Source organism: Choloepus didactylus, chromosome 4 (assembly GCF_015220235.1).
Source record: "Choloepus didactylus isolate mChoDid1 chromosome 4, mChoDid1.pri, whole genome shotgun sequence".
Taxonomy (NCBI): Eukaryota; Metazoa; Chordata; class Mammalia; order Pilosa; family Megalonychidae; genus Choloepus; species Choloepus didactylus.
This window is the reverse complement of record NC_051310.1, coordinates 32,166,240-32,180,810: the sequence shown is the minus strand read 5'-3', so window position 1 is coordinate 32,180,810 and position 14,571 is coordinate 32,166,240. Positions and strand designations below refer to the sequence as shown.

The 14,571-nt window shown below is 42.7% G+C and overlaps 1 protein-coding gene across 1 annotated transcript in view; it reads right to left on the bottom strand.

Annotated features, from left to right (window-relative positions):
• Positions 1–3,375, bottom strand: part of SPTLC2 (serine palmitoyltransferase long chain base subunit 2) — a 201,709-nt gene extending 198,334 nt beyond the window's left edge. Inside the window, exon 1 of the mRNA XM_037832187.1 lies at positions 3,168–3,375. Within this exon, the coding sequence (XP_037688115.1) occupies positions 3,168–3,296 (129 nt within the window). The 5' untranslated portion in view covers positions 3,297–3,375. The remainder of the gene's footprint in view (positions 1–3,167) is intronic.
• Between the last annotated feature and the right edge of the window lie 11,196 nt (positions 3,376–14,571).

Sequence of the window (14,571 nt, the reverse complement as noted above, 5' to 3'; positions counted from 1 at the left end):
GAACAAAAAGCATTTGAAACAAAAATCTAGTCCCACAAGTTGTGAATAGTTACATTATTTCTGCGAAGCCTTGAGGTCTTCAGATGTCTCATCAGGCCCTACTAAACCTGAACAGGTATGAAGGCCATTCTAACTACTTCTGTTCCTGCCTTATAGCTAACTTCTTTTTTCCTCAACTACTATCACGTTAAATCCCCAGTTACTGTTTCCCCTCAGTGGAAACAAAAGCAAGAAAATATTTGGTAAACCACCCTTCATTAGTTATTCATTTGCCTCCAGCTGAGCATAAGAAGCAAGACAAATATTTTGTTGTTTCTTCTTTGTTTGTCTTAGTAATTAATTGGTTGACATAAGAACAGGTACTTTAATTCCTCCTTAAGATAGAATCTTATTTATTTTGACAGCTAGAAGGCTTTCATTCTTCTAATATTTCATTAAAACTACTCCCAAGAGTAGTTAGGTTCGAAGTTGTCTCGAGCAAATAATCTTTCCTTCCATACTTAACTAATTAACAAAGGTAAAATATGTGTCTGAATCTTAAAACTTCTATTAAAAAACGCAAGATTTTTTGTTAAAGTGCTGTAACAAAGAGTTATAAAAACCAATATTTCAGGGGCAGCCAAAATGTTGCATTTATTTAATCAAATGCTAAAGCCCACAGACAGGAACTCTTAATAGTCCTACATAAACCCCCAGAAGGTTCCTTCCAACTCCAATTCTCTCAAAGGTTCCCTAAGACTAATTGCCACCCTCTCCCTTACTACCTGCTCATCTGAATGGCAGGGAGGAAAAATTACTGTATTGTTTAACTGCTACTCTTCCTAGAGAAACTCTGTGTCTTCTGTCATCATTAACCAATAACATCTGATTGTTTCATACCCCTTCCTACCACAGGATCTATTTAATACAACTATAAACTCAAACCCAACAGTCGCTCCTTAAGTATATACACCTATCCTTCCAAACACAGAAACACAAACTTGAGAGTGTGACAGAATCTTACAAGTTTTCCAGTTTACCTGTTCTCCTGTTCATTAAAAGACAACTGTTGAGAAATGTCAGGAAGTGAATTTATATCGTGGTTTAAAAACTGTTATAATCTAAATTTATATCTTAGTGAAAGCATGACACACAGTTGTGTGCCTAACATCTCATATAATCTTTGACATAATTTGCAAGGGGAGATGGTAATTAAAACAAAAACTTAAAATTTTTTTAAATTCTATATTGCTCAAGAAGATACCAAGATCTGCTCTTTTGCTTAAGAAAAAGAAAAAAAGATTTCACAGACAATATTCCTCTATATTAGTGTACAAAGCCAAAGATCTAGTCTTTGTTTAAAAAAAAAGACATGTGAAATAGTTTTCTAAAAAGAATAGTGCAACCGTAAACATTCCTCAGGACATTCCACTTGACCATTCTTCCAAATGCCACGAACGTGCCTTGAGTGGAATTTTTCACTACAATAAGTTTGAATGTCAACCAGATGTTATAGTTCAACAAATTTTTAAATTTCATTTCAGTAAATTGGTATGTCCTCATCTTATTAGTTGGCAACCTCTGAAGAAAGAGCACGCCTATAAATGCTAAACTGTTAGAAGATTATGGGAGGAAGGAAATTGACTTAACAACTAAAACAGAACAGGGACTGAAAAGAACACACAAAGCACCATTCTTGATTTCCTTTTTCCTCTTAGCAATTTTACCCCACTTACTCATCTGCAATTTATTTTCTAATTCCTATCCATTAAATTTCCCGGTTATATTCTATTCCATAATTCTGTCTTATATAGCCAGTTATGTTGATAGGAAAACAAAACAAATTCTTCCACCATTTATAATGAGCTGATTCTTACCAATTTCTCTCACAGAATTATTTTTTTAAGAAATGAAAATAAATCTTTTGAGTCTATATATTATTTTGCCTTACACTTACAACTTCAGAGGTCTTCCCTCCCCCCCACCTCTCAGCTCTCAATGTCTCAATATGATCTGAAAAAAGGCTTTATTTTCTCTTTCTTACCAACAGTAACAGGTCTATCTACCATACATACTAACTGGGGGAGAAGACTGCAGATATTTATGTTAAAGCCAAATTAAGATCACCTATCAAAAACTGCAAATGTCACAATTCCTGCTAAAGGGAACAGATTACTTTTCTTATATTTTTCTGAATCTCTGAATGAGACTAAGTATTACAACTGCAAATTATCACAATACTCTATTCCAGCAACACTGATCTTTCATCTTTTAAACCAGCTCATCTTTAAAAACACCTCTCAGCAGAATACCCGTCAGCTCAGAGAACTGGAAGGAAGGTTGACATATTATTTATTATCTTAAATTCAGAACTTTTCAAAATATTTTAGAATTGCCTGAACTTGGTCGGTGATTCATTCCGCTTGGTTAATTAGTATAGAGACATCACGAGTCACCACCAGGTTAAACAATTCCCTTGCGTGACAGCACACTTGCTCAAAGGGACAAAGGGACCATGGAAATCAACTTGAAGTCCCTCTTGCAGCCGGTACAGGGTCTCCCCACCGGCAGAGAAAAAGGATAATGCTTTTGAGGCACCGGACCGAGATGCACTGCCAGATCTAGGATCCAACGTCTTGCATGTGGAGGAGATCCCAAACGTGGTAGGAAAAGGCGACGTATTTCCGCCTCGTACCACCTCCTAACTTTCTCTGCTTCTTAAGGACCCCAAGAGTGATTTTTCCTTGGTAGCCTTCAGGACTCTTAGGGGAAGCAACCACAAGGGTTTGAGGAAAAAGCCCAGGAACAAAGAACCAAGCGCCCCTGAGTGGATCCCACCGGGGTCCGAGGGGCCACTTACTCACTGCTTCCCCCGGGAGGCGGCCCGCACTTCTAGCCGGATCAGGTTTAAGAAGGTATCCGGGAATCCGAGCAGAGCCCAAACCTCCGGGGGGAAGGGAGGAAGACCGTCAGACACGCAGAGACGGGAAAGCCTCTCAGAGTCGTCCTTGAGCCAGCATACCTGAGCCGCGCCCAGCGCCCGCCTGTGGACGCCCGCCCCACGAGCGGTCACCACGACCTCGCCCCCCGGCCGCCCCTCCGCCGGCTCGCGGCGTCCCGGCCCACCGTCCCCCAGCCCAGTCCTGCCCGGCCGTACCCGGCCGCCTGGCTGCGCGGTCCCACCGTACCTGGCCGGCAGCGGCTGCGGCGGTTGCGGCGCTGCTCCTCACGTACCCGTTCCGCACTTCCCCGTTCGCCACGCAGCCGTTCGCCCGCACTGGGCGACGGCAGCAGCAGCCTCCTGGCCCCGGCCGCATCGTCTCGGCAGCACCAGGCGCAAAGCAGGTTCTATAGGCGGCGGCAGCGGCAGTGGCAGCGACGGCTCCTAGTCCCACCCCGCACCCCACCCACCTCCCCGAAACCGGAAATGGCTGCAGCGCCGCCGCCAATTCTCCGCCGAGCCGTCACATGGGGGTGGGGCCCACTCCCTCCGAGGACGCGGCTCGCCCAAGGCCGGGCAGCGAAGGGGGAACCTGGGTGAGGACGCACCAAGGAGGGAAGTGGGCCTAAGCACGGCTGACCAATCTGGAGGAGAAGAAGGCGTAGCCCTTCTGCGGCCTGGCCAATCACCGACGACAGTAAAGCGACTCGCCCTCGTAGAGGGGGCTTCTCTAGAGGGACTGCGGGCCTGGCACCTGATTGGAGGCCTACGCTGGGTTGTGGGTAAGGCTTGACTGTTTAATGGTCCAGACTGGGGAGCAGGCGGGGTTCAGGAAGAGTAGCCAATTAGAGTAGGAGGAAAAAAAGGTTGAGCCTAAGTCTCGAGTGGGTTCCCTGGTTCTCCTGGATTGGTGGCGCCCTTGCCCCCTTCCCCCGGGAACTTCTCGGGTTTGAATCTCAGCCGAAGACAGACAGCTCCTTTATTTAATTAGCTAATTCCTCTGAGGGTCTTTATAGAATAGCCTTTTTGACATTCTTTTTTTTTTTTTTCAATTTTTATTGGGATTGTTCAGATACCATACAATTATCCAGAGATCCAAAGTGTACAATCACTTGGCCCTGGGTACCCTCATACAGCTGTGCATCCATCACCACACTTAATTTTTGTTCAATTTTTAGAAACTTTTCATTACTCCAAACAAGAAATAAAGTGAAAGATGAAAAAAGAAAAAAAGAAAAGGAAACTCGAATCCTCCCCTATCCCTAACCAACACCCCTCAATTGTTGACTCGTAATGTTGGTATAGTTTGTTACTGTTTATGAAAAAATGTTGAAATACTACTAACTGTAGTATATAGTTTGCGATAGGTATATATTTCTTCCCTATACGCCCCTCTATTATTAACTTCTAATTGTATTGTCATGCATTTGTTCTGGTTCATGGAAGCTATTTCTAGTATTTGTACAGTTTATCATGGACATTGCCCACCACAGGATTTAGTTTTATACATTCCCATCTTTTGACCTCCAACTTTCCTTCTGGTGACATATATGACTCTGAGCTTCCCCTTTCCACCTAATTCACACACCATTCAGCACTGTTAGTTATTCTTGCTACTGACATGTTTTTGACATTCTTTTATAATTCTTCAATATGCACTACACATTCCTTAGATAAGTTAACACATTTAAGTAATAATTTACATGCATCTTTGCCCTTCATGATTGTCCCTGTCAGGGTTTTCTGTATGATCTTCTTTAAGGAGCAGTTCCGTGAAAGTCAGAAAACCTGGTCTAGTTCCAACTTTGCCAATAACTGGAAGCTAAACTTCGAGTATTTAACTACATTGGGAGCCGATTTCTTCATCTGAAAATTGGAATTAATACTTCTTGTTTCAGAGTCATTGCGAGAATAATATTGATAATGCGATGTGCGCCTATCATAATGCCTGGCCCGTATAAGGAGTCCAATATTATTTTCTCATCACTTTAGTTCTATCTTCCCGAAAGGTTTAGAAACAAAGGAAACGGATCTACCTTACTTTCAGTTACCTATAAGAGTTTATACTCTGGAGTCAGGTGGCCGAATTTGAATCCTGACTGCTCAGCTTACTAGCTGAGTGACCTCAAAAGTGTTTTCATTCGTTTAATGGGAATAATAGTTGTGAAGATTAAGTGAGTTAATACATGTAGTATATTTTGTACAGGATTTGACGATTACTAAGCATTCATTGTTTGTTATTGGTAATTTCTGAATGAGAGCCTCTGAATTCTTTTCACTTGGAGAGCTTTAGAAAGGGGCCTGACAAGGTGTCAATTTTGCACGATTTATAAGTAGAACAATCTAACAGCAGGTAGAAAGAACAGATAACCCCTTTGAGTTGATAAACACTGTGATCCCAAAAATGTACATAGGTCTGCTACAGACATAGGAGGCTATAAAAGGAGCACATGGGTTGACCTTCATGGGGCTTACATTTTAGTGAGAGACAAGATGTACACATATAAAGTAAACAACAATAAAAGGTCAACAGAATGTTGGAGAGATTAGGTGGCAGGAGTTCTGATGAAGACGGCTATATGGCAGTGATAAGTCTAGATTTTCTAAATACATTGCAGAAATCTGGTTGGAAGCAGGACTAAGGGAGTTGACATGGAGCTTAACTGGTGGGCTGAATGAATGTGTAGAAGGCTTGGGAGGAATATGTGGGATGGGCTTGATCTTGAAGGATAAGCAGAATTTGGAGAACTGAAAATGAGAAGGAAGGGCAGGATGTTCCAGGGACAGGAACCTTCAGAAGCTAAAATGCAGTGGCAGGAATGAGCAAAGTGTGACCTAGAGCCCAAGAGTAAAGGAATCCCTGGCTAGATTAGAGGAATCCTGTTAGTCAGTCCCTCCCTCCAGAGGGCAGAACACCTGGTTCTTGCCTTGTTCTGCCACTTACTCACCGTGTGTAGTCTTAGACAAGTCATGCAACCTCTCAGCCTTGGTTTCCTCACCCATCTTACAAAGTTAATACCTGTACTACTTACCTTGCAGGGCTTTTGTGAGCATCAATGACATAATACAAAAATGATCTGATCTCTCCCATGCCATTGCTAAATCACAAAGAGGATGCATCAGAAGGCGCTAAGAAACACCCAAACTCCATGTAAACAGGAAAATAATTCCTTACGAAGGCACAAGTCACTTGATCATTCTGCTGAGTTCATATGCAAAGTTCTGTGCTAAGCACCGAGGATACACCTCTTCCCTTCCTTCAAGATTGCTCAAGCCACGTCAACCCTGAAGTCTTTTTTGAACTCCAACATCCCCACAAAATTAGTTGCTTTCTCCTCTGTGAACTTTATACACACTTTGGTGAGTGTGTGTCACATTGCTTTGGGATTCTTTATTTTGAAAGGCAGTGGTTGGAAACAAGAGCTCTGTAGTCAGGCATACTAGGATTAGAGACCCAGCTCTAGCACTTAGAAACCTTGAGACTTAGGGGAAGTTTCCTAAACTGTCTGTGCCTCAGTTCCTCCATCTGTTAAATGAGACCTCCCTCATAGTGTTGTTACAGGAATTAAATAAGAAAAGTATTTAGTATTAGAGCCTGTCCGATTGTACTAAAAAATTATTGGCTATTATTGGTTTAGTGAATGAATAATTTGTAAACTGAATGATTGATTGATCGAATACATTTATATCCCCAACTAGATAGAGAGAAGCTCCTTGAGTTCAGGGCATTGTCTAATTTATCTTTGGGTTCCCAGTACCTAGCACAGTACCTAGCACAGTGCCTGGCATATAGTTAAGTGCTTCGTAAACACTTGGTAAAAAATAAATGGGTGAATAAATGAAAATATGGTCCTGTCCCCAAGGAGCCTTATATCACATGGAGATAGTGTTAAAGTTCTTTTAGTTGCAAATTGCAGAAGCCAAATTAGAAACCTTAAACAAGAAGGAAATTTATTGCAACTCTACTAACAATAAGGAAGTATTGGGGCTCAAGATAAACCTCAGCAACAGAAAAGTATAGACCTCCCTCCTAGCACCAAACCACTTCAGAAGCTTAGTCCCCAGCAACCTACAGTTTTCACATCCCTCAGATCAAACTTCTAGAATCACAGGAAAGAGAAATCTGTTTGGTCCTGCTTAGGGTCAGATGGCTAACACTTGATCAGTCAACAATGGCCAGAAGCTCAAGGCCAGCCTCCTGGAGGTGAGGAATCATTTACAGAGAGGGAGAAATCATTTCAGGGGAGAGAGGAACAATCCTATGAGTGTCCATTACAAGGAGATAAAAACCTGGGAATGGAAAGTGTAATAATAGTTTGGAGTAGGTTTCTGATACAGCATTTTTAAAAGGCCATGAAAGGATTGCTGCCTAGTAAGGAAAATGAGGCAAGAGAAATGAAGCAAGAGAAACCAGGGTATTTTGCTGGAGGAGCAGCCGGCCTGCACTAACTGACAGAATTCTCAGTTGCATGCAGCTGAAGACAGTGCTGGCTGACTCCAGATAAAAAGGAACTCATTGGAAGGCCATAAGAGGTTCCAAGACCTGATGGAAGGCTAAAAGGCCAGTGTTCTAGTTTGCTAATGCTGCCAGAATGCAAAACACCAGAAATGGATTGGCTTTTATAAAAGGGGGTTTATTTGGTTTCACAGTTGCAGTCTTAAGGCCATAAAGTGTCCAAGGTAATGCATCAACAGTCAGGTACCTTCACTGCAGGATGGCCAATGGCATCCGGAAAACCTGTGTTAGCTGGGAAGGCACATGGCCAGCATCTGCTCCAAGTTCTGGTTTCAAAATGGCTTTCTCCCAGGATGTTCCTCTCTAGGCTTCAGCTCCTCAAAAATATCACTCTTAGTTGCTCTCGGGGCATTTTTCCTCTCTTAGCTTCTCCAGAGCAAAAGTCTGCTTTCAAAGGCTGTCTCCAAAATGTGTCTGTAAGCTGAAGCTCCTCTCTCAGTTAAAGTGCATTTTTCAAAGTGTCCCTCTTGGCTGTAGCAAGCTTGCTTCTTCTGTCTGAGCTTATATAGTGCTCCAGTAATTTAACTCAGACCCACCCTGAATGGGCAGGCCAACACCTCCATGGAAATTATCCAATCAGAGTCATCACCCACAGTTGGGTGGGGCACTTCTCCATGGAAACACTCAGAGAATTACAATCTAATTAACACTGATAGGTCTGCCCACACAAGATTACATCAAAGATAATGGGGTTTGGGGGACATAATAAATTCAAACTGGCACAGCCAGGATTAGAAAAAGTCAGGAGCCAAGGGAGCTCCAGAGGGCTAGAAAACAGGGACTACCATAAGGGTTTGTGGCAGCAACTTTCACTGCCACAATAAATGACCTCCAACCAGATTTTCTGAAGAGGCAAAGTCCCAGGAAAGAGCATCTGATTGGCTGAGTTTAGGTCACATGCCCACCTCCTGTCCATACCAGAGGAGATAGAAGGAGGATCATGTCCCTTCACCTTTTATGGTGGAAGATGCTTTCCAGGATTTACCCTCCCAAGAAGACAAATAATGAGGAGAGTTGTGCCAGCTTGGATGTATTATGTCCCCCAAAACACCATGTTCTTTGATGCAATCTTGTGGGGCTGATGTATTAGTGTTGATTGGATTTGAATTCTTTGCTTGAGTGTTTCCATTGAGACGTGACTCGATCAACTGTGAGTGAAATGTTTGATTGGATAATTTCCATGGAGGTGTTACCCAGCCCATTCAGGGTGGGTGTTAATTGGATGACTGGAATCCTATAAAGGAGTTCACGGACAAGGACCTCAAAGCATCTGCGAGTGACATTTTGAAGAGAAACTGCAGCTAAGAGAGGACAAAATGCCTCAAGAGCAACATTTTGGAGAATGCCATTTTGAAACACAACCTGGGAGAAAGCAGATGCCAGCCACATGCCTTCCCAGCTAACAGAGGTTTTCCGGACACCAATGGCCATCCTTCAGTGAAGGTACTCTATTGTAGATGCCTTACCTTGGACACTTTGTGGCCTCAAGACTGTAACTTTTTAACCAAATAAACCCCCTTTATAAAAGCCAATCCATTTCTGGTGTTTTGCAAATTGGCAGCATTAGCAAACTGGAACAAGAGGTAATTTCCCAAAAGGAACTTGGGGCTCTAATAGAAGAAGGGGATGGACATTGGGCAGCCAAAAATGACCAATGTTCATCACATGACTCAAGACTACAGAAGCAATCACAAGGCAGAAAAGACCCCTAAAAGGTAACCTGCCTCTGTACCAAAACCTGTACCACCCTGATCAAGATGGCAGAGCTTTGGGTCTCCATCCCCTCCTGGAAGCTTTCTCAACAACCAGCAAAAACTGGCAGAAACATTCTTCTACAAGCTCCAGAAAACACTTAAAGAATTGCAATAACAGGGCAAGCACCAAATCAAGACATAGGACACTTTAAAGTGGTAGGACCTCAGAAAGGATTGTGGGAAGATGGCAGAGTAGGAGGCTCCAGAAATCAGTCCCTCCACCAAAACAACTACTCAACTGGCAGGAACTGTCTGAATCAACTATTTTGGAACTCTGTGGTCTGGGGGAACACTGTGCAGCATTCAGGGAAGAGCAGGAAGAGGAGGCTGGTCAATTGCAGTAAAAAGAGGTGAATTTTGCCCTCAGTGCAGCAGCTACCCCTGTCCCCCAGCAGCATGGCAGCAGCAGTGGGGACTGAGCCTGGGTTTCTGGTGTACTTTTCCAGTTCCAGGGTGGGCTATAAGGACCAAGTCCTCCAGAATCCTGGAGTGTGTGGTCTGGTTGCTGACCACTGCTTTTGTCAGCCACTTCAGACTGGGTGGGTGGGGGGTGGGTATCTGAGGATGACCAGTGTTCCAAACCCTCTCAGGGAAGAGTGGCAGAGGATTCCTAAAGAGGCACTGACTTTTTTTTTTTCCCCTCCTCTCTACACTTTCCATTCCCCGTTTGGGACCAAAAATAGTTTGAAAACATCACAAATTGATGGTTCCAGCCCTTAATAACAGGAACAGAAATCTGAGTACAGGTTACTAGGGGTGGAGGACAGGGGCAATGGGGAGTTAACACAAAATGAATGTAGGAGTTTATGTTGGGGGTGAATGGAAAGTTCTAGTAATGGATGGTGATGAGGGTACTGCAACATCATAATGTATTAATCCCACTGAATGGCTTCTGAGATATTGGGATGGGATGTATGTTTCAAAAATTAAAGAAAAAAAAAAAAAAGAAACAGAGAAACTAAAGAGTTAATGACAATGAAATGCAGTACATGTTCCGGTTTGCTAATGCTGCCATTATGCAAAATAACAGAAATGGATTGGCTTTTATAAAGGGGGTTTTATTTGGTTACAACATTACAGTCCTAAGGCCATAAAAGTGTTCAAATTAAGGCATCAGCAGATGATACCTTCACTGAAGGGTGGCTGATGGTGTCTGGAAAACCTCTGTTAGCTGGGAAGGCATGTGGCTGGCATCCGCTGATCCTGGGTTGTGTTCCAGGTCTTCTCTCAGCTCCTGTGCATTCTTGGTTCTTTCTCCCAAGATGTTTCTCTCTAAGCACCTTGGGGTCTTGTCTTAGCATATCCTGGGACAAGCTCTGGGCTTCATCACTTAGCTTAACATCTCCAAATGTTCTTCTGTCCACATCTCCAAGCATCTCTAAGCGTCTCTCCAGAAGTCTCTCTTATAGGACTCCAGTGATTTAATTAAGACCCACGCTGAATGGAAGGGGCCACACCACCATGGAAATAACTCAATCAGAGTTATCACTTAACAGTTGTGTGGGTCACATCTCCATGGAAACAATCTAATCCAAAGGTTCCAACCTAATCAAGACTAAATACATCTGCCCCCCCACCCCAAGATTGCATTAAAGAACATGGCTTTTTCTGGGGGACGTAATATATCCAAACCATCATAATGATGTTGGATGAGATGTCAGAATGGAGGAGAAAAGGCTCAAAAAGGCATTACTGGGACATAAGAAAAAAATGGAATTTAAAATATAAGCTTTATATAAATGTTAAATTTCTTGAATGTAATATCTGCACTTAAGGTGATCATGTAAGTGAATGTCATTGTTCACAGGAAATGGACATGCAGTTTTATGTGTTCAGGAGTATGAAGTGTGCAACCTGCTTTCAGAAATTCAGGAAATAGATAGATACATGTAGACAGCAAGATAGATAGACAGGTAGATAGACAGACAGATAAAAAGAGATGATTGGTAAATAGAATGATACAGCAAAGGAAGCAAAATGTTAAAATTGATAGATCTGGGTATCTGGGAGGTTGGAGGTATGTTTAGTTTGTCTGTATAGGGTTTATATTATTTTTGCAAGTATCCTGTAAGTTCAAAATTATTTCAAAATAAAAAGGTAAAACAAAACAAAAGAAGATCACCTTTCTGTATATGTTATATTTCGCTATAAGGAAATAACAGAAAATGTGGAGCTGTAACCCATGACATTCTTTGAAATTTGCTATCTACTTGTTAAATTGCACTTTGAAAGTTATCACTTAATGTACATTATATTCCACAATAAAGAAATGAAACAAAAACAAAAACAAAAAAAAAGAGCTGAATGATTATCTGATTCTAACCCCGAGAGCATCATTTGATCTTCCATTTCCAAACTTTCCATACTTCATCCATTCACTTACCTTTTGGTAGTCATTCAACAAGTATTTTTGTTGAGCAACATGGTGCCACTATGAATACAATGATAGGCAGAAAGGGACATGGTCTCTGCTCTCCTGGAGTTGTCTTGACTTACATGAAATGAGTCTACTGTTTCCCTTGTTATTTATTTCTAATCTAATACAGTGAGTGAAAGAATCTACTTCTCTTGCTGAGTTTCTGGCCCTACTTTTGCTGGAAAATCTTGGGTAATATTTGTGTATTTGTATCCACAAACCTGAGACCCTGGGACAAGAGTTTAGAATTGCATTACTATCATGAGGTCAGAACTCTTTAGAGGAATGATTGCATGCAAATACAAAGCTTTAAAAGGAATGATGGTTCATGATTACACACCTACAGGGTACCCGCTGTGTTGCTGACAGGGCGGCGCAGGAATGAGACACAGACACAAAGTTAAGAATTAAGGGAGCAGGGGGCCCATGGCATCTCAAGCTAAGTGGACGATAATGCACCTTTGCTCCAGTTATTTATTTCAGAAGATCGGGGAGTATATGCTAAATGTCCTCAGGCTAGGGAGAGCCCACCAGATACCTATGTTTACATCCTGTTGCATATCAGAAGGGACAATCTAGGTTTAGGACAATGGTAAACGTTGTCATCATAGTCACAAGACACATATCTTTACAGGGCGGCCCGCATGGCTCTAAGCCACCACCCTACATATGCCTTAGGCAACATGGAAGACTCAGTTTCCCACATGTCCCCCTTTTTATTTTAGCCGCTGGCCAGATCTCTGTCTGTCACTTGGGCTCTGATCTGAGCCGGGTGTGGGAAACAAAGTAGCCACTGGGGCAGGAGTCCTCCCTTAAAAGGGGTAAGGGTTCAGACCCTTGCAAAGCTGGGGGGGGGGTGAGGTTCTGTGCCCCACCTCTGTTAGCCCCCAAGTTTTCTCCTGATGGCCCCTCTGCGTCTGTGCCTGTCTTAGGTTGTTCCTTCCCTGAGGAATCTTACCCATCTCTGGCTAACCGACCATCCTCCGGGGCCATACAGGGTGATGTAAGGGAGGGGCAACGCCCCCCAAGAGGGTTAGTTTTGTCTCCTTGACAGCCTATGCCCCGTGGCCTCCATGCCCAACAATGGTTTGGACCCAGGCAGCCAAAATAAGAAGGAGGGAAAACTGAACGAACTGTTTTCTTTTTCATTGCCAATGTTTATATCTTGTTGCAGCAATGGGGGGTTAGGAATATAAGCCCAATAAGTATAATTTCCAGAATGAGCACATGCCGGAGATATACTTAAAGCAATAGCAATAAGAGCCAACATTGCTGCCATCAGGTTAGAACCTGTCATAGGCAGCTTGTCTCATTGGATTTGTTTTCCAGCATCCTGACATAATTTCTTTATCTGACCCCAAGTTGGATGTTGGGCTTCCCTAGTTCGGGGTGTTGGCCTGATCACTGTTGTCTTCAGCGTCAGACCCTGGAACTGCATCACTGGTGGCTCGATGTCCCATAGGAATTTTCTTTTCTTTGCTGGGTTCATGGTATGGCTTCAGTCGTCAGGCCAGTATCCAAAGTGGTGCTCGTCCGTCACCTGGGGAAACACAAGCATAACCTCTTCCCCATGTTAATAAAGTACCCATTGTCCATTCATTAGTTAGCATGTCCTTCCACCATATAGGAGGTGCTTTCTGGAAATAATGTTTCAGTGTTGTCTTTTCAGCTGGAAAATGTCGTTCTGTGGCAGTGCCACCCAGTTTTTCATAAAAATTTAGAAAATTTAAAGTAAATGAAGCTTTTGATAACCGTTCATGGGGAGTTCCATCATCTCCCCCTTTTTGTTTTGTTAACATAGTTTTTAAAGTATGATGGGCACGCTCAACAATAGCTTGTCCTCGGGGATTATAAGGACTACCAGTGGTATGATGAATGCCCCAAGTTGTAGTAAAAGTAGCAAATTTTGCAGATGTATAGGCTGGGCCATTATCAGTTTTTAAAGCACGGGGCAAGCCCATAGACGCAAAACAGGCAAAAAGGTGAGTATGCACATGTCGAAATGTTTCACCGGTTTGTGCTGTGGCCCAAAGAAAGCCAGAGTACGTGTCAATGCTGACATGAACAATGGCTGAACAGCCAAAGGAAGGGATATGAGTAACATCCATTTGCCATAAATCATTGGGGGCTAGACCATGAGGGTTAACACCAGGATCCTGCAAAGGTGGAGCAGTAAGGAGTTGACAATTAGGATAAGAAGAAACAATATCTTCAGCTTGTGTTCTAGTAAGGGAAAATCAAGCCATGAGTCCTTGCACATTAAGATGAGTAAGCGAGTGAAAATGAGATGAGTAAGCGAGTGAAAATGAGTGAAAATAACAGGCAGTAATAATTTATCCGCAGCAGCATTGCCAGCCAGCTGCTAAAGGGCCTGGAAGGTTGGTATGGGAACGAATATGGGTAATATAAAAAGGAGATACATGAGCACAAATAGCTGATTGTAGCTCAAGAAAAAGGTTAAATAAATGAGGCAACTGTTGCTTAATGGATGCTGTTTCAATTTTACTAACTACATGAACAACATAAGCAGAATCAGATAAAATATTAACAGCCTCAGAAACATCTGTTAAGACGGCTATTACAGCAGCCAGTTCAGCTTGCTGGGCAGAGAAATGAGGAAGATCTAAAACTTTGGACTTAGGGCCAGCATAGGCAGCTCGACCTTTAGATGACCCATCAGTAAAAACAATGGGAGCATTGATTAAAGGCTCACAAGAAGTATACCTAGGCAGTATCCATTGTGTATGTTGAATGAACTGGAAAAGATCATTTTTTGGATAATGATTATCCAGCTGGCCAACATAGTCAGCTAGAGCAATTTGCCAAGCTAGATGTTGTTGCAAAATAACTGAGAGTTCTTTAGCAGTTAATAGGGAGCACAATTAAATGAAGGTCAAAACCATTGAGTTGTTTTGCCTTTTTTCTGGCTTGAGCAACTAAAGTAGTTAAGAGATCTAGATAAGGG